Source organism: Rhamphochromis longiceps, linkage group LG18 (assembly GCF_057381845.1).
Source record: "Rhamphochromis longiceps isolate RC_006_pf linkage group LG18, R_longiceps_female_GT1.1, whole genome shotgun sequence".
NCBI lineage: Eukaryota > Metazoa > Chordata > Actinopteri > Cichliformes > Cichlidae > Rhamphochromis > Rhamphochromis longiceps.
The window spans coordinates 27,313,245-27,331,529 of NC_140574.1; the positions used below are offsets into that span (position 1 = coordinate 27,313,245).

The 18,285-nt window shown below is 39.1% G+C and overlaps 2 protein-coding genes across 6 annotated transcripts; one reads left to right on the forward strand and one right to left on the reverse strand.

The window, feature by feature from the left end:
- Positions 1-51: 51 nt before the first annotated feature.
- c8a (complement component 8, alpha polypeptide) lies at positions 52-8,075 on the reverse strand. Its single transcript, XM_085389346.1, has 11 exons — positions 7,858-8,075; positions 7,641-7,734; positions 7,160-7,307; positions 6,865-7,012; positions 4,708-4,897; positions 4,453-4,635; positions 2,723-2,963; positions 2,494-2,625; positions 2,214-2,371; positions 1,815-2,040; positions 52-558 (listed from the first exon to the last, which is right to left on the reverse strand). Exons 1-11 carry the CDS (start codon positions 7,965-7,967, stop codon positions 407-409), a joined length of 1,782 nt encoding a protein of 593 aa, XP_085245472.1. The 5' UTR covers positions 7,968-8,075; the 3' UTR covers positions 52-406.
- Positions 8,076-8,454: 379 nt separating this feature from the next.
- LOC146648526 (uncharacterized) lies at positions 8,455-17,421 on the forward strand. 5 transcript variants are annotated; one of them, XM_085389343.1, is made up of 19 exons: positions 8,455-8,651; positions 9,771-10,680; positions 10,804-10,995; positions 11,613-12,096; positions 12,178-12,293; positions 12,387-12,412; positions 12,493-12,554; positions 12,674-12,718; positions 12,803-12,932; positions 13,904-14,063; positions 14,215-14,338; positions 14,430-14,461; positions 14,654-14,717; positions 14,817-14,854; positions 15,111-15,174; positions 16,345-16,446; positions 16,530-16,576; positions 16,819-16,852; positions 17,016-17,421. In XM_085389343.1, the coding sequence occupies exons 1-19, from the start codon at positions 8,643-8,645 to the stop codon at positions 17,080-17,082; spliced, it is 2,706 nt and encodes a 901-aa protein (XP_085245469.1). In that variant the 5' UTR covers positions 8,455-8,642; the 3' UTR covers positions 17,083-17,421. The 5 variants fall into 5 exon arrangements, 2 of the variants coding, with proteins under 2 accessions (XP_085245469.1, XP_085245470.1); XR_014908481.1 differs by having other exon boundaries at positions 16,530-16,852; XR_014908482.1 differs by having other exon boundaries at positions 14,820-14,854; positions 16,530-16,852.
- The last annotated feature ends 864 nt before the right edge of the window (positions 17,422-18,285 follow it).

Below are 18,285 nucleotides of genomic sequence, written 5' to 3' on the forward strand. Positions count from 1 at the left end.
ATATTCTTCATCAAATTGAAAAATAATTAAACAAAAGAAAAGAGAACAAATTAATGTTTTTGTGACAGGCTGCCAGTAACAGTAGGGTGCCTAATTTATCATTTAAAATTTGTTCTTTCATCCTAAATTTTAATATCGTTTCATCCCTTGAGTTAGGTGTCTTTTTTTGCTTACATGACTCAGGTCAGTGTTAAGTGGCTCAGCAAACAATAAAGCCTTCCTGTGAAAATGGCCAGGTACAAAGACTGGACACAAAATCTGCATGAACATACATTTATTCGGAAAAATACAGAAATTCCAATTTTCTCTTTTATTTTTGAGCACTTTAATGTTTCCAAAGGAATACAAAAAATGCTCACTAAGTAGTTAACACATCTTCACTCAGCAATCTGAAAGAAACTTGTGTTTAACAGGGCCAAGTCTGAGAAGCAGAGCCCAAGCAGGTGGCTCCGCCATTCTGAGGTGGAGGATTATTACACACTCGTGTCCTGGTCTTCCTCCTCGATGTACAGGGTGACCAGGCCCCCCAGCAGGACCACGATCCATCTGCCTTGGTTTCTGTTGATAAAAATTAAAGGTGTTGATTATGAACTGTAGGGTGTAGATCCATTAACAGCTAAATTTTTGAGTTTCACTAACAACAGATTAGATGACTATTTGAATATGAATCAGTGGAGAACTATCACCGCAGTCGGTTCATTCTAGCTCAGCTATTATGTTGCTTTGGGCTACAAAAGGCAACAGTCTGCAGTAAAGAGGAGCCGCTCCCTTTTTTCCAAGGGGCCACTACAGCAGATGGAGCCACACATTTTGATTTGGCAAAGATTGCGTGCCTTATGCTCTTCCTGACACAACCCTGCCATCTAACTGGGCTTGATGACTGGCACTAAGCGCACATTACCTTGTGATCCTCCTGAGGCTGGGTTTGTGTTTGCTTCCCTTCTGGAACCAGGGAGCTTTTGGATTTTACGGTGAATGTGTTAACCACTACACCATGCAGCCACACAACAGTCACAGTACTGGGTCGTGTGACCCAGTGTTTAAGTTTTATTGTATTTTGTTATTCATTTGTGTTCTAGTTTCAGTTTAGTTTCTCAAATTAATTTCTACGATGTCCAGGTTGCTGTTCTAGTCCTTTGTTTGTGTTTGTTTCTCCTGCTAAACAGGTGAACATAGATTCAGGAGCAACAGGACTTAGTGCTACTAATTCTTTGATTTTATTTATTTTTTGCTGTGTTTTACTTGCATCTATTTGAAAGAGTGAGTGTAAACACAAAAAATTTATTTTATATGATGGAATATGCAGTAAATAGGTTTAAATGTTAAACAAATTCCTTCAAATCAAATAATGTTATATATAATTTAATTTTTGCTTGATGCAATGTGCATAAAGTTAAAAGATTAAAACTAATAAAACAAGGTTTTAAAAGAGACTTTTTCATTTGATTCAGTTTTATATGATGGATTATTCAGAAAATAGAATTGGGCTGAAAGGTCGGTTGCTTTATTCAGTTGTGTATCATGTTTTTAAAAAAGTAACTAGGCAATAAAGTAACTAATTACTTTTGAAAATAAGTAATCAGTAAAGTAACAGGATTACGTTCTCGACGAAGTAATCCGTAATTAGTAACTAATTACTATTTTCAAGTTACTTGACCAACACTGGTCATATACAAGTGAAGCTTGTCTGCTGAATGTTAAAAAATTACGACTACAATATTTGTCACAGTTGTATTTTTACTTGTTTCTAATGTCTTTTGAAATACTGTGTGTGATTTGAACATGTTCAGCTTGTTCCTGTTTCTTCTTCTCACCTCTTCGGTTGGTCTTTTCGCAGGCGTACCCCTGGTAGCCTGAACTACACATGCAATTACAAGACGTGCCTGAGAGGACAGGAATCCCATTGTTGCTGCAGGGGGCACAGCGGCACGGGTTAAACTGCTGCAGATACTCATCAATGGCTCGCTGCAAGTTGGCCAGTCTGTCACCTACGTGGTCAGCAGCTGTGCTGCTACGTACAAGCTCATGAATCGGCATGATCTAGTTTACAGGGCATGTGGGACAGAGACAGGACGAGAAGAAAGAGGAAAGTTCATTACAAGAAGATGTCAGCAGTGTGTTGAGAGAAATGACACTCAGATTTATAACATTTGTTGAAGAGCAAGATATATAATTCATCTTGATTCATACATAATTTAACTTTACTGAGTTACCTCATAATCAATGAGTGCTGGGTTATATTTAAGAGAGAACCCCCACTTCCGGTACATGTCAGGGTTCCTGATGGCGTTCAGACCAGCGCTGCTGTCTGTGATTCCTCCGCTTACTTTTGTGACAACGTCCTCAATAATAGCTGAACTACCTCTTCTATCTGTGCATACAAAAACAAATCAAAAGAAACTATAACCCTGTTTTTGTAAGAAATGAAAAAAAGTTACAAATAAAGCAATTTAACTAGTTAATTTAGATAAAGACAGAATTTCCATTTTTCACCTTCATTGAAATGTCCGTCTTTGTTGCATAATTTCCCTGACAGCTTGGGCTCTATTGCTGCACTGCTGCCAACTGGAATACTCAAACCAAACGAGGCACCAAAGCATGAACCAGCTTCATCAGCGTTAATATCTGTAAACATTGGGGAAAACACAAAACAAGGGTTACTTTACATCGCATGTGATAATGTGGTAGGGTACTCTGATTACAAAATGGAAAACTGCAGTACTTAGGTTTTCCAGTTTTGTTTTGTTGACAATCATGACATGTTCCACGGTTCCACCCATAGTTCCCTCTGTGATATAGTGGGTGCCAAATGTGTTGAAGAAGCGAGAGTACATCCCAAAGTCGTATTCCTCTGGGAGCTCCATGAGTGAAACATAGAAATCTTCATGAAGCATCAGCTTATTAGTTCTCATCTTGAAGCGAGCGGTTTGCACTTCTGAATTAAGCCAAATGAAACCTAAATCCTGAGGGGGAAAAACAATATAACAACTCGATTTTGCACTTTGAATGTGAAACAACAAATATACAAAGAAACAAAATGTGCCACCCTTCACTTCTTTATATTTTGTTTCTGTGGCAAAGGGGTCTGGGCCAGACTTGAACCCAAGGTGCTCCATTGAACCTTGTGGTTGAACATAAAATAGTGTTGTTGTTGGGTTTTTTTTACTAATCAGGTGATTGCCAAAGTGCTTTTAGCTGATAACTTTTTCAGTTTGTCCTAAAAAAAAAAAAAAAAACTAGAGGAAGAAGTCTACACAGATGAACGATGTCTGAAAGTTATCTTCCCAAGAAATAGAAAAATCCAGCAAAATAGGCGGAGCTGAAAGATGCGTCTTCACTAGATCCATTTGGATCTTGTTGAAATTGATGGAACTATGAACACAGACAAGTACTTTCATATTTTGAGCTACCACACAATACCATCTGGGAAGCATCTGATAGGTAACAGGTTCATTGTTCAGCATGACAATGATCCCAAACACACAGTCTTAATATAACATAACATAATAACATATGTGAATTCTGACCAGTCACAAGAGACAGTTTCACATTGACCTAAGTAACAATTTCATGGTTCAAAGAGTGCACCACTCCGTCTCTTTTTTTTCTTGCCTTGTCTCACCAATATGACAGAAACCATATGGATAAGATGACATTTCCTTAATTACACTTTGGATCTCACATTTAAATGAATGGAACGCTTACTTTGGTCTTCACAGATCACAGCCAAAAATAATAATGATAGCTTTTGAATTGTTTTCTTAATTTGTACATGCGTGTGCTTCTCTAATTATGAGGATCAGCCCAAACTACTTTGGTCCATTAAAAACCAGAATCCTGACAGCATGCCTGCCTCAACATTAACATCACTGAAGCAGTGTGGGATAATTTTGATCATTTTCCTTTGAACGTCCTTCCAGAAGCCTGGAACTATTCCTGAAAACTACTCAAAGACATCTTGCTTAGAGAGTTTAGACTATGTTAAAGAGCAAATGGTAGTCATACCAAATCTTGACTTTCAGACTGATTTGAATTGTATACATTTAATTGACATATTTACCATTTTAATCCCAAAATATAAAGAAGTGAAGAGGAGCTCAATAGTTCCACACAGTACTGTACAATCTTGCTGACACTATATTCTTGTTTGACCACTGAAGCTAATGCTAGGTAGAGTTCTTAGCTTAAGGTACCTGTTGAGCTAGCTAGCTCAAGCCAGTTGGATTGAATGTGACCTCTTATAAACAATCTAGTTAGCCATAGGTTAATTATTTGCTGGTAGCCTCAGTAGCTAGAAATACCGTAAGCTATTTAACTCTAAATTATTTAATGCTAAATTAAAAACGAATTAGCAGTGATTTCAAATAATGAACATTAATATATTTTAACAACAATATCAACAGTAATTGTTTTCATTTAAAACATTTTAATATTCGGGTGAAAAGAATATACCTGGCTTTCAAACTGTGTTATGTTATTGAGAAATGTATTTTCACTGCTGCCACCCAGTCCCACTTCCACATGGGAGATTCCAAATGTGAAGCCACTTTTGGACGATGACACTGTTTTCCTTGCTTTCAGCAGGCTCAGCATGTCATCAAAATATTCAGAAGAGCCCTTTGATGATGCTTGGGCCTGTAACAGGTTAGATATGTTAAAATATTTTTGTAGAATAAAATAAAACGAAAAATCAGAACATTACAGTACCATAAAATGGTAAGTATGGTAGTTGTATGGTTTTCTGTAGTTTTTTTCATCTTCATTGTAGTGCAGGTTCTCGCAGAATGCATCATACGTGAATTTTCTCCATTCGCCATTATAGACATATTCACACTCTCCTCCAAAATATCTTGGGTCAAGTACATGATCCATTAATTCTCCACTTAAAACATTATAGCTACAAGAAAGAAGAACAGTGCAAATTAAGAAATTACATTCAGATACAGATTTATCCTTTTTCAAGACAAAGAAATAGTGTGATATAAATGCATATCAAAGGTTCAATTGGACCGGCATTTTGGAGCTAAAACTGTTTCTGGAGCAAAGTATTTTGTTTTGGGGGGGTCACAGGGGTGCCTGTCAGTAAGAGGGTCCTGGGTTAAAATTCAGGCAGATGTTTCTGTGTGGAGTTTGCATGTCACCCATGCCAGCGTAGGTTCTCTCTGGGTGCTCCAGCTTCCTCTCACAGTCCAGAGTAAGGGATAGGTTTATTGTCCACAAGTGGGAATATGAAAGGCTGTCTATCTCTCTATGTTATGTATACCTTGCTTTTCATCCTATGACTGCTAGGAGAAGCTCTAGTGCCCCTGTGACCCTGGAAAAATAGATGGTGGAGTGAAATAGTCACAGTTTTACAGCAAAGTAAAAAAATATGTCTTTTAACAATTCTCAACTACAGAAGCAAACTTTAAGAAGAGGTACTTAATTAACGTATTACATAAATATTGATCACCAATTACCAAGTGATCACCAATGGGTGTGAATATTATCAGGGTTGTGATGCACATTTATCCCAGCTACCATAGAGGGAGAGGCAGGGTAAACCCTGGACCTTTTAGACAACACAGAGAGACCGGCAACCATTCGCGGTCACATTCACAGCTATGGGCAATTTAGAATCACCAATTAACCTAACCCCACTCCCTGCATGTCTTTGGACTGTGGGAGGAAGCTGGAGAACCTGGAGAGACACCCACGCAAATATAAGGAGAACATGCAAACTCCAATCAAACCCAGGACCTTCTAGCTGTGAGGCAAAAACGCCACCGTGCTGACATTGTTTGACAACTCCTTCATAAAAAAAAAAAGCAAAAAATGCTTTTATTGTGGCAGGGTCATTTTAATGCAGTTATTTTATTTATAAGGTCTTGAAACAGCTTTGCATTTTATTGTTCACACAAAATATATTATGACTTGAGGTGGCAAAACTGAGTTCTTTTTTAAAATACACACGCAAATAATCTGCTAACAATCTTTTTACTTGCTGTTATATTTTAGGTCCTATTTTATAGCAACTTCAAAAGGTGCAACTTTTACTTTGAAGGCAAAATGTCAGTTTCTGATATGCATCGCATGTGTTTTTTCTTTTTTCTTTAATTAGTTTACAGATAATTGAATAAGCTAATGGTTCAGTGAATGGTAATCCACATCTTTATCCAAAACAAAAAGGAAGGACAACTTTAGAGTGACCATTTTCCTCAAGCTACTGGTTGTGATTAAAAAATAAATAAATAAATAAATCTTAGTATAATACAGAAAATCTCTGTTTGCATGTTTGTTTCTTTGGCCACCAACTCGTCCTACACAATCAGGAGTTGAGCCACCAAACTTGGCGCACAGGTAAAAATTAGGCCCCTGAGGTTTTAATCAATAGCAGAAATTATGCTTCATCGTGTTGCCTAGCAACTACCCAGCAGCATGGGTAAAATGTTGCTGGGTAGTTTTTCACATTTATGCACCTAGAATATTTTGTAAAAACATGACATTATTTTTATTTTACCGCAATTTACCACATTTATATCCATAAAGGGTGAATTATAAATTGTACAGTGTCATGTTGCCTGGCAACCACCTAGCAATGAGCTAAAATTACCTATTTTTTTTACATTTATGCACCAAAAAAACCTTATAAATGCATTTTAATCATTTAAATCTTAGGCCACAAGCAGGCCAAACAATACTGAAAGGTGGCTTTCACCAGGGTCACAGCAGTATGCCCGTTTCAAGGCATAACAATAGACAATATAAAAGATGGCTGTAGCCACTGAGATGCCACTGACTGCTAATGAAGTCACATATTGTACAACTTTCCATAGGTGATGTAAACTACATGTGCATGTGCATTCATCACAGCACATTATTCACCCTTGCGTGCCACGCTCCGCACCAGGGATCGGTATGAGGGTGGAACACTTGTCGTTTCTCTGGTTAACATTTTCACATCCATCCTCATCAGAAAAATCATCACAGTCTGGCTCTCCATTACATTGAAGCGAATGGCTGATGCAACGCCCTAGAAACAAAGTAAGTAAGGACGCACATTTATCAGAATTGACTTCCTGACACACAAATGCTTGCAGCATGCCATGCATGCTAGTGAAAAGACATAGAGAAATCACCTTCAGCATTTGTTGCCTGAATGGTCGTAGATGGTCCTTACCTGTTTCTTTGCAGGTGAAGCTCTCTTCGCAGTAATCTGGGACCAGACACGGCGTGGCTGATCTGGGACACATCTCCCTCCTCCAGAGTACATCAGTACACTCAGTCCCACCAAACTGTGAAGGTTTCTCTAAGTATCGGAAACTGAACTAAAACCAAGTTCAAAATGAGTTAAATTCTCTGAATTCATCCATTCATGCTCATAGTAGAAGAATCGTAAAATTAAAATTGTACAACATTTGATATTTATTGATGAGTTATAAAGTTATAAGAGAGCTTCCAGGAACATCGGGGACAGAGTACAGCCACGGCCCACTTTATTGACTCTCCTGATGTGATCTGAGTTACTTTGCAAAACAAACTGTGAAATGTCAGTGTTTGGAAGAAAGTTGCAGTAGCAAAGTATTGCACAAGCCAGCCATACCAAGCACTGTGAACAACATTAATCATATTTAAATGTTTAGTGAAAAAAGCATAATCACCTTTCTGTCTGTGCAGGAGTCACATGGTGTCCAAGATGACCAGCTCCCCAGTCTACAGTCGATAGGTGTCGGTTTGTTCACAGCTCTGGCCCTCCTGACCCACATAATTATTATTATTATCTTAGTTCCATTTGTAAATCCCATTGTGCATGAGATATGATAAATAAAAGCTATTAAGGTGTAAATGCAAGAAGTGGTGAGGTGAAAAATACTGTACCTGTTTTTAGCTGTTGTCCATGGCGTCCTGGATGCGTCAACAATTGTGTCAGAACTGACAAACAGATGCAGTGTGCATAAACCAAGGAGTAAACGAAGGAATGTCCCCATAGTGAAAATAAACAGCGATTCCTAAAGACTCAGAGCCACATCGCAAATCAGATATTGTGATCCTGAAGGGGTCCTGAGGGGACTCTTGACACTGTTGCCTTGATCAGCCACAGTAAATGATTGATCAAGAGTAAACACATGCGATTACAACAGTTAGGAAAGTTTTTCTCTGTCTTTTTTTAAAATCATCTATTGCAACCTTTTTCTATGACATACTTTACAAATGTGAAACTGAACCTTCACTGTGTGCAAAGTTGATATCCATTTATTTAAATTATGATATGTAATGAAATTTTCCGATACCTCACCGAATTTCATGAATCTTCTTGGAGAGGTGAGAGGTTGATATGGACAAAAGAAGATGCGTTAAAATTAAAAACTGTAAGTGGAAAATTAGTTATCGTTATCAAAATAAATCCCTATCCACGCACGTTGCGCCTTCGACGCTCCTGATTCGTTGATCGAGGAAACGTGAACGCGCACGTAGGTCGAGTGCAGCACGCAGGTGCGTCATTCAGCGGCTCTTTCAAATTGTTTGTTTTAGCCTTCACCGTGATTAACCAGAGCTGTTAGGTCGCTGTTTAAAAAAAATAAAGTAAACAGCGTCTCGGTATTAAAATTGAAACCGTCTTTCAAATGCTCGGTCCTTAACAGCGATGACAGACAGAAGCTACAATGGAAGAGGTAAAGTTACAAGGCTTTTATAGCAGGTTTAATTAGCTAAAGGGCAGTTAAATAGAAAGCTAATTTACTTGTATTGCTTTTCTTTCTGCTAATGTGCTTCTGCTTCTGCTTTACTCTTTCTAACACACGAGTATGGCTTACTTAACTGATAGAACGGGGAAAAAATACTTTTGAAATAAAATCATCATTTTTACGACCAACCCAGTTAAATATATGAAAGTCGTTTCGGTGCTCACAGTGATAGCAGTTTTTCCTTTTGATCGCTTTTGAGAAACATGGATGTCTTAAATTTTCTACATCTATTATTGATTAAAACAATATATGAAGGCTTAATCTGTTCAGTAGCATCTTAATTAACCAACAAACACTTGGGTTTTAAATGACCAGCGACTTGTGGAAAAAAAAGCCTCGCAATTACCAAAAGGGTGTAGTTTTGTTTTTTCGGGGAAAAGAAAGAAAGCTTAAAGCAGAGACATTAAATTTAGGTGAGCGGATTACTACTTTAAACTCTGCAGTTAGAAAAATAGTTCTAAAGTACCAAAAAAAGGTACCTTCACGTGTCATTTGTATGATTGGTAGGTAAGGTAGGATTGGAAACTTAGAAAGTTTATTTTCATTCCTGTTTCTCAGCATATGCAAACATTACCTGTTGAATTATAGCAATTTTGTTGGACAGATGGAACGCAAAATTATTTCTGTATCACTTTCAGGGGAGTAAATGAGGAAAAGACGTCTTTTGTAATTTTTGCAGGCTTATCTCTTTACCCCTTGAATGCCGAGCAGCAGCAACCCTTGAAGCTTTTTTTTTTTTTTCTAAACTGAGCAGTTTCTGTCATATTTCGGGCCTGCTTATAGAAACAATGACTGGGTTTGTACCAGAGGTTAGTGAGGGTGGTCTCTGCCCATGTAGCTTTCCTTGGAAAACGACAAACTCTTCTAATGGTTGTCACACCACGTCTTTATAGATATATACTGAGGTGTCAGCGCTCGTCATTAAGGGTTCAGAGGAGGGCATCAAACCTTGTCTTTATGAGGGAAAAGAGTTAAAATGACCATATAACATCCCTTATACTTCTGTGCTTTCTTTTACTTACCTTTTTTTTTTTTTTTTAAATTTAGGAGGGACCAATCAACTTCAAAGCACTGAGGGCCAAATTTCAGGAAGAGGCTCTCCTGGCTCAATCCAAAACCAGCCGTCCAGCTGTTGCTGAAAAACCCAAACTGATTCTTCCACCTGGAGGTCACTGCACTGTGGTTAGCAGTATTAATACTGCTGCAGAAAACAAGACACCAGCGCTTCCTCGTGTCATTTTCAGAGATGCACTGCGACTGTCTGGAGGCAAGAGGCCGATTTCCTTTCCGCTGCAACCTCAGCGGACCTCCCTGTCATCTCAGCTTACTAATGGAGACGGCACAGCAAGGCATTCTCGATACATGCCGCTGGTGCTTCCTGTCCTGCCCGCAAAACATCAGAAGACAGAAACACCATTCAGGAGAGAGTACAAACCCGAACCAGAGTTGGGGAAGGAAGCCTTGCCACAAACTAAAGTCAAGAAGAAGGCTTTGCTGCTTCCATTCAAATCAGTCAAAGCATCAAAGGTCAGTGCGGAAAGCGGAGATGAGCCCACATATGGTGATTTGACCACCAGACCGTGTAGCGCTCCTGGTGAGTTGCCATCAGTGGAAAAACAAACCACAGAGGATGGGGCTTCACTCCAAAGTGACCAATCAAACAGTGAATACCCCCTCTCCAGTCCAGATGTCCCAGTCACCCCTCCTTCAGCAGAGACCACAGTCGATTCTGACAATAAAATTATGAGCACTTTGGAGAGGGCCAAGAAGAAATTCTCACGCCAAAACATGTTGATCTCTTCCAAACCCAAGAGCTTGCATTCCCCTGACAACACAGGCAAGGAGTTTACTCCACCACCGAGGACCGCTGATCTGCCCACCCCCCCACCAGTGTGTCTTTCACATCTGGCTTGTATCTCAGCCCGGCCTTTCTTCAAAACCAACAACGCTTTATGCAGTAAGCTATATGCAGAGTGACAAATGTCAGAATCTGCAGTTTCATCATGTGTGTTAATGTTATAACATAAATTTTTATATACATTGCTAATACTATTCATATTTAATGCTTTTCCCCCTCAAGAATCGGCACTGGATAAGCAGCTTGGCAGAGAGAAATCTGAAAATATGCCAGTGAAGACTGTTGAACTTCATCCACCATGTGTCCCACTAAAGAAGCCTCTGCCTGATCTGAGAACACTGGGGCCAGTGCCGGCAAAGCCCCTCAGACCTCCATTAGTAGATCTCAGCTATTACCATGCGCCTCTGTTTACTGGTATGAGAGTCTCACGAAGTCTACAGACATGGCCACTGGGAGCAATAGCAGAGAATAGATTTGCGTTAAAAACCTATTAGAAAATGTCAGCGAAGGTTAGCTGATGCGTTTTAGCAAATTCTGTCCTCTCTTGCTGTCACATAGACAGTTTACCTGCATCTCAAACTGCGCATTAGGTGTCAGAATAATCTGACAAATTACTTGGGCTGCGATCAGTCATATTAGAAAACATAGTTGACAACAAAAGGTTTCTTGATCTTAAGAAAAACCTGATTAATGTTGGAAAAATAGGAAAATGTAGGTTTTATTTTATTTTAGGTTTTAACATCAGCTGCTGTCTATATAGCGTCAGTTAGAATGATTATTTATTAGCAGTACTCCTAATAACATCTCAGGTTAAACAGATGCATGTTGGAAAAGGCTATCAGTCTGTTTATAGAGATTAATGTTTCATTTCTTCTTCTTTTTCCTCTTTTTGCATCTTCAGTTCTGTGGCCACAGTTCATGTGCTTAGTCATCAGTGACTTAGCATTATCCTCTCTGCAGTTCACATTATTCCTCTTTTTGTGGTGAGGCCTAACATCTGTTCAAATACTGCTTTTACTTTCTTATTATAGTGGTGTCACCAAACGTTAGCCAAGCAGAGTCTGAGCACCCACCCGTCTCCAACCCTCTGCTGGATGCCCCAGAGTTTCCAGACTTTGAAAATACAGAGATGGAAACAGCAGAAAGTGGAGGTGTTGATGTTGCTGCACTAGAACTGGAGGCCTTAGACTTAGTCGGTGCTAACCCTCACACAGCTGTCGACGCTGAGCATCCACAAGCTGAGTTGTCAGCGCACGATCCTGTGGGGCCTCGTGTGAGCTCCATCATCCAAGATCTGAACCTTGGAAGTGAAAACATAATACCCCTTGATCCAGCCAGCTTCTCTGAACCAATAAACTTGTTGGAGTTCCCAGAGCCTGCTATACCACAGCAGAGGTCCCAGAGCAAAGAGGTGCTTGTCGATTCTTTTCCTAAATCTCCGTCTGATGAAACTGATGTGGGAGTTGCTGAGTGTCAGTCTTTCCCAGAGGAAAGAGAGCTCAGTAGCCACTCATGGTAAGTTTTATAGTAACTGGAATCAGTTTTTTTTTTTCCTTCTTCATATAACAGTGTGCTGTTTATACTTTCCCCTTACAGTGGACATCAACAGGACAGTTACTATGAAACGTATACTAACATATATGAAGATGTTGAGAATATGAACAAATTCACTTTGAGCCAAAACTCCACCAAAAGAAAAGGCGGACTGAAGAGTAAGTACTTCACACACATTTTATTCTTAAAATAAAACCATTTGCAGATATTTATTCTCATTTATAATCACTGTTTGCTTTTGCTTTTTACAGATCCATACGTGGACCACCAGCCAAAGGTAACTCATTTTTAAATCGGAGTATATAATCATCTTAGCAACTTTAAAAAGTGCATTTTACTGTGTATTTTTGTATCTAGTGTTGTCTTTTTTGGGTTTTTTCTCAAAAGGAGTCATGTGTTAAAAGGCAAAAGAATCCATGGTATGCTTCTTCTTTTTTCCCGTCTTTCATTCCCTCCTTCCCTTCTCGTAAACATAATACCTTTGTTCTGTTATTGACACTGTGACATCCATTCCCTTCCTATGGTTATCAAACTGCAGGGTTTGTGTATCGGGTGAACATTTGGCACATAATCATATGCACAGGTATGTCAGACATGTAAATCTTTTTACTTAACATGTGATTTAAAAAACAAGCTACTCAAATCCCTTTTTTCACATTTTTCTTAGCATGATGAACACTCCCAACCCCGCCGACCATAAAGAACAGAAGAAGCGGGAGAAACAACGATTGGAAAAGGAAAAAAAGGAGCAAAAAGAGAGGGAGAAGAAGGAAAATGAAATGAAAAAGAAGTTCAAAGTAAGGGGGTGATTTGTTTTGAGATGATGACTTTTGATTTTAGTTTCCTTTGGTTACTGTTTATTCAGCTTTTCTAAGTCACAGTTGGGAAATGTTACTTCCTGAATTTTTAGGGTTTTTTTTTTTTTAATAAAACTTCAAACATAGAATCAGTGCAGCATCTCTTCAGAGATGTAAAACATTTTTGTGCTTTACTTTTTTTGCTGCTTAGGTATTTGTAAGACAGTGCAGCTCATTGCTAAGATGTGACTCCTATAATGTATAACAGATGGATGTGGCTTTAGGGTCTGAAAAAGTACCATATACCTTTCTTTCTAATAGCCAGCAGAGGGTGACACCTGTGTTTTCTGGAAATAAAAAAAATAAAAAATCCTTTCATGTATAACCTCAGTAAATGTGTTCCTGATGTGATCAATTTCACTAACTAGAAGTCTAATTTCAAGTCTTTATGAATACAACAAAACAAATATTTGTTTTCAGTTTGCCAGCCTGTGAGTGTGTGACATCCAAGGACAGCTTCTGAAAGTGAAACCAATGCAGAAAGTGTTAAAAACTCCAGTACCTGTAGGAATCCCCATAGTCTCGTGTTAAAATGTCCAACTTTACAGCATTAAAAAGCTTGTTTACAACCTGGTAGAAAAAACAGTTTTCACTGCTGTGGATAGTTCACTTGCTCATAACAACTCTGAGTGGCTAAGTCGATTTTACAGGTGTTCAGACACCGACAGCTGAAGCCGATGAGTAAGTGCTTTGTAATCTTAGCGTGTGTGTGTGTGTGTGTGTGTGTGTGTGTGTTGCAGCCGCAGGGTTTATGAATGCAGCTTGCTCTCCAAGCTTGCAAACATTAGCAGATTAATTGGCACTCCAGCCTCCATCCACCCAAAAAGACAGGGCAGTGGTCAAAATGTTAATATTGAACCTTAAAACTCTAACGTCATTGTTTACATACAGTCTTTTACGTGACCTCGTAGGTGACAGGGGACGAAGAGCCGATGTACCATGCCAAGGTGATGGTGGCCAGTAAAGTCCGCAAGAATGATCTGCCTGTGAAGAGCGGGGACACGGTCAGCATTATCCGCACCACCAACTGCCCCAAAGGCAAATGGTTGGCCCGAGACGCCAACAACAAGTGTGAGTTCACTTTTGTGTTATTTGTAAGTGTGAAATAAGAATGGCTTAATAGCATCTGGACTTTAAAAACATAGCATGGATACAACAGATGTTGATACAACAGGAGTGTTTCCACATTTGGTGTCATTACTTTGCTGCTCTCTCCTTGCAGATGGTTATATTTCAGTGATGAATGTGGAGCTAAATATCAAGGAGATGCTGGAACTCGGCAAGAAGGCTCAAGCAGCAGGGCGAGGAGGCAACGTGGAGGGAGATAACATAAGTATTGGAAGCAGGTACTGGGTAGCACACTGATCAAATTTTTAGTTTCTCAATTAAAAACAAAACAAAACAGTGCCATGATTCACTTTTTTCTTTGTTTTTCAGATCCTCAAACCAGCCTTTTCTAACAAGCAGTTGTAAGTTTCAGGAGGCTCTGTATGACTGAGTGCTGCTGCACTGAGGCTGGATCCCAGCCAGCATCACTTAACTGCTGTCATCTGCTTTACGGCCGGGTGTTATTTTATGATACTGATGGAATTCATGGGCTTTCATTAGCATGCTTGTCAGGCTTCATTGTTTGTTTTATTCCTTTTTCCTTCTTCACACAGTCACAGATGACAGCGAGGAGTGGGCCTATGAAGATGAGACCCTCTCACCATTCAGTGAGAGCCAGTAAGATGTTTGGCATTTATTCAAAGCAGCTTTTTGATCAGTGTCACTTCTAAAAATGACAAATGAACATTAAATATTCTTTCTCTTCAATTTGGGTAGCAGCTTTTCTCAGCAGACGGCTTCAGTGCCCGAGACGTGTGAGTACATTTTTATGTCCCGTCTTTTTGAAGTTGAAATGGGCCAACAGAAGATGCCTTCCCACACCCCCACCCTCTCCTGTTTAAAGGGAACTCTGGTTGTTTTATGCAATGGCAGACTGCAGCAGGGCTTTGATGTGCACTTTTACCATATGTTTTTCTTACTTCCTTCCTCTTCAGTCTGCATTTTAACTAACCCCGTTCCTGTCTCGCCCTTCCGCTTACACCTCTGCCCTTCATTTGTTCACTTTGTCAGCATGTGTTCATGCTGGTGCCCAGAACACACCGAATGACGCCAACTTGGATGACCTGCACTCGCAGTAAGTCTCAAACACGGATGTCAGAGCAGACGCATTATTTCCCTTTCAAACCCTTCATAAACATTACTGCACTGCTTCTTAGCAAGGGTATATATACTGTGTTGTGGACTAATTTATGATCACTTACTGTGTTAATGAGCAGGTAAATATTAAAGGTGGAAGAGGAGCAAAAACAATATTGGGACACATTTTACAAGGTCCTTGAAGCTGTAGCGATACAGGGAGTGTTTCTAGAGACCTCCACTGATTACAGGAGCGACTAAAGACTATCATTGCCACACTGGATGATAAACTTAAAAATCTTAGCTGATTAACAGTCTGCCCGAGAAAGGCGAATCACCAAACCGAGAAACCGGCTAACTGCTGGGTTCTCTTTTTGTTAACCTGTTACTTGTGTATGATTTTTCTTGATTGGCATCATTTTCTTTTACAAAATGATTTAAAAACTCCAATTATAATTATCTGTGAGGTATTCCAGTTTATTCTTTTGTGCGAGCAACTGTATAAATCTAAAAGCTATTCAATTTGTAATCACATCCGACAAAGGGAGGGCGCCAGCTGGTAAAATATTGGCCAATTTACTTGAAATTTAAGCGAAACAATTAATCAGAAGAGAGAAAAGCTGCTGATTGTCTAAGTGAGCAAAGCTTGAAGTCCAAAATATTGGGATATTTTAAATCCTAAGTGGCAGAAATGGTTAAATAACCAACGCTTGCTGTTTTATTTAACCTACTTATCAACATCTTACTAATACACAAAGGATCGCCACTATTAATTTTTGTTTGTTTTTTGTTTTTTTTTAAACTGTGGATTTGTAACATAAGTTTTCTTCTTTTTTATGGAACACTGAGTTTAGGTTAAGCCTAAAACTAAATTACAAAAATTGACTTTGATAGCATTGCCTTGAAGGCTTTTACCTTAGCTGAAGGAAGCTTTTTGAGCCTTTTATAACCAGGCTTTTACTTTGAAACCTCAGGCCAATACAAATTTGATAAAACGTTTTGTCTTCTGTTCCAGGAAGTACAAAAAGTAGCCTTTAATAAAAAGCTCTGCTTCAGGGAGGTGTTGTGTTGGGTTCTACTCACCCTGCACAGTCTTGTTTCCGTGGAAGAATTTGGAAGCTGGACAAAATAAAACAACTAATTTTGCAACATTACTTCTGCTCTTCAGAATTAAGCATGAAGCCCTGCAGAAGTTGGCAGTCTTCTTTCACCACACCAAAGATGAACTTGGTGATGTCCATGATGATGATGATGGAGCAAAGTTTACAAGGTTTTATTTTTGTAACCTTTAACCTCAGACACTATTTATGCAAACTTGTCATGTTTCTAGCTGCTTGTCTTTATATTCAACAGCACTGTTCTTTCCTCTTCTTGTGTCCTGTTTAGCCATGAACCTCAGAGTAAGTGGTGTGTTGTTTTGTTTTTCCCCTCCCATTCTCTGCCATGGCTCCACTGTTGTCACCACATGTCGCCCTCACTGATAATGGTGAAGCTAAACACGGGAGACTTTTTCCCTAATGGAAAATAACTTGAGAAACCTTTATCTGCTTTAAATGACCTGGAGTCATGCTGCTGTTAGTTATTTTGCGTTGCTGGTTGTTCAAAGCTGATGTGACACTTGTATCTGTTCGTCTTTATCTAGACTTCTTGAGTGTGGTTGAGGAGCCTCCATATCCGTAAGTGTCTCCTGTTTCCTTCTGATCAGAAAGCCTAACTTTGTTATTATGACAAACATTAAACTGAGTACCCATAGAAGCATGTACTGTAATACTTAGGGTTAGGTAAGATGTTTTTTTCTTTCTCATAAACTGTTGTAATGCCCTGTGTTCTTCTTGACAGTGAACAAGAAGTTGACTTCACAGAGCTGGAACTTCTTCCTCCCCCACCGCTATATGCTGACACCTAATTATCACTTTATGGAGATTGATGTTATGACTTTGACCCTCTGCTGTGAAGAAAAAAACCCTCATGAATACTAATTGAACTGTGATATCACCTACTTTTTGCGAATAGTAGTCGTTTGTTTTTTGTTTTTTTGTTTGTTTGTTTTCATTACTCTGGAAGTCACTGAAATGAGTAATGGTGCACATATTAAACAGTTACACTTTGTCTAAATACCAGTAACAGTTAAGTGTTCACTTGTGGTTGCTTAGTTATGACTGTTTCCAGAAATGTTGTTTACATTTCTTTCTTTCTTTTTTTTTTTTGCTGTTGTTTCAGTGTAACATCTAATAAATAGTTGACATCGAGTTATGCCTTTATGACACCGTTTGGTTTTCCTATCCTGTTTGTGTACAGTCTTTTCTTATGACTGAGTTTGAGGCAGTGGTGGGGGAACTCCAGGCCTCAATGGCCGGTGTCCTGCAGCTTTTAGATGTGTCCTTGATCCAACACAGCTGATTCAAATTGCTAAATTACCTCAACATGTTTTGAAGTTCTCCAGAGGCCTGGTAAAAAACACATCATTTGATTCAGGTGTGTTGACCCAGGGTGCAATCTAAAATCTAAAATATGCAGGACACTGTCACATGAGACCTGGAGTCCCCCCCCCCCCCCCCCCCCTCTGTTAAAGCATCCCAGTACTGAGGCTGTGCTTATCAGGGTTACAAATGATATCATAAGAACAAATGATATGGGCAGGTGTTCTATCCTTGTATTACTTCACAAATGTGTTCTTTACCTCACGCTGGCGTCCTCAGTCCAAAGACATGCACGCTGGAGTGAATTGTTGTGTTCATTGATATAATTGAATAATCTGGGCTGGATTTAGGTGGTGGCTGTGGCTCAGTAAGTTAATTTTGTCAACTGTAATTAACTTGCATCTATTGCAGTGTATTTAAGAGCATGTCAGGCGTAGGTTAAAAGTACTTTTTAATGAATGTTTGTGTAATAGGTGAATGAGGATGGTACCAAGAAAGCACTTTGAGTGCTCAAATTGCTTCAGTCCAACTGCAACCCTGAATTGGATGAGCAGAAGAAAATGGATGAGCTCAAAGTTTGCAAAATCAAGGAAATTTTCCTACTGGTTTTTCCCTCCATCTATGAGTTATTTAAAGTGGAAAATGAGAACTTGCTCCAGAATTTGAAGGAGGAAAAAAGTTTATTTTTC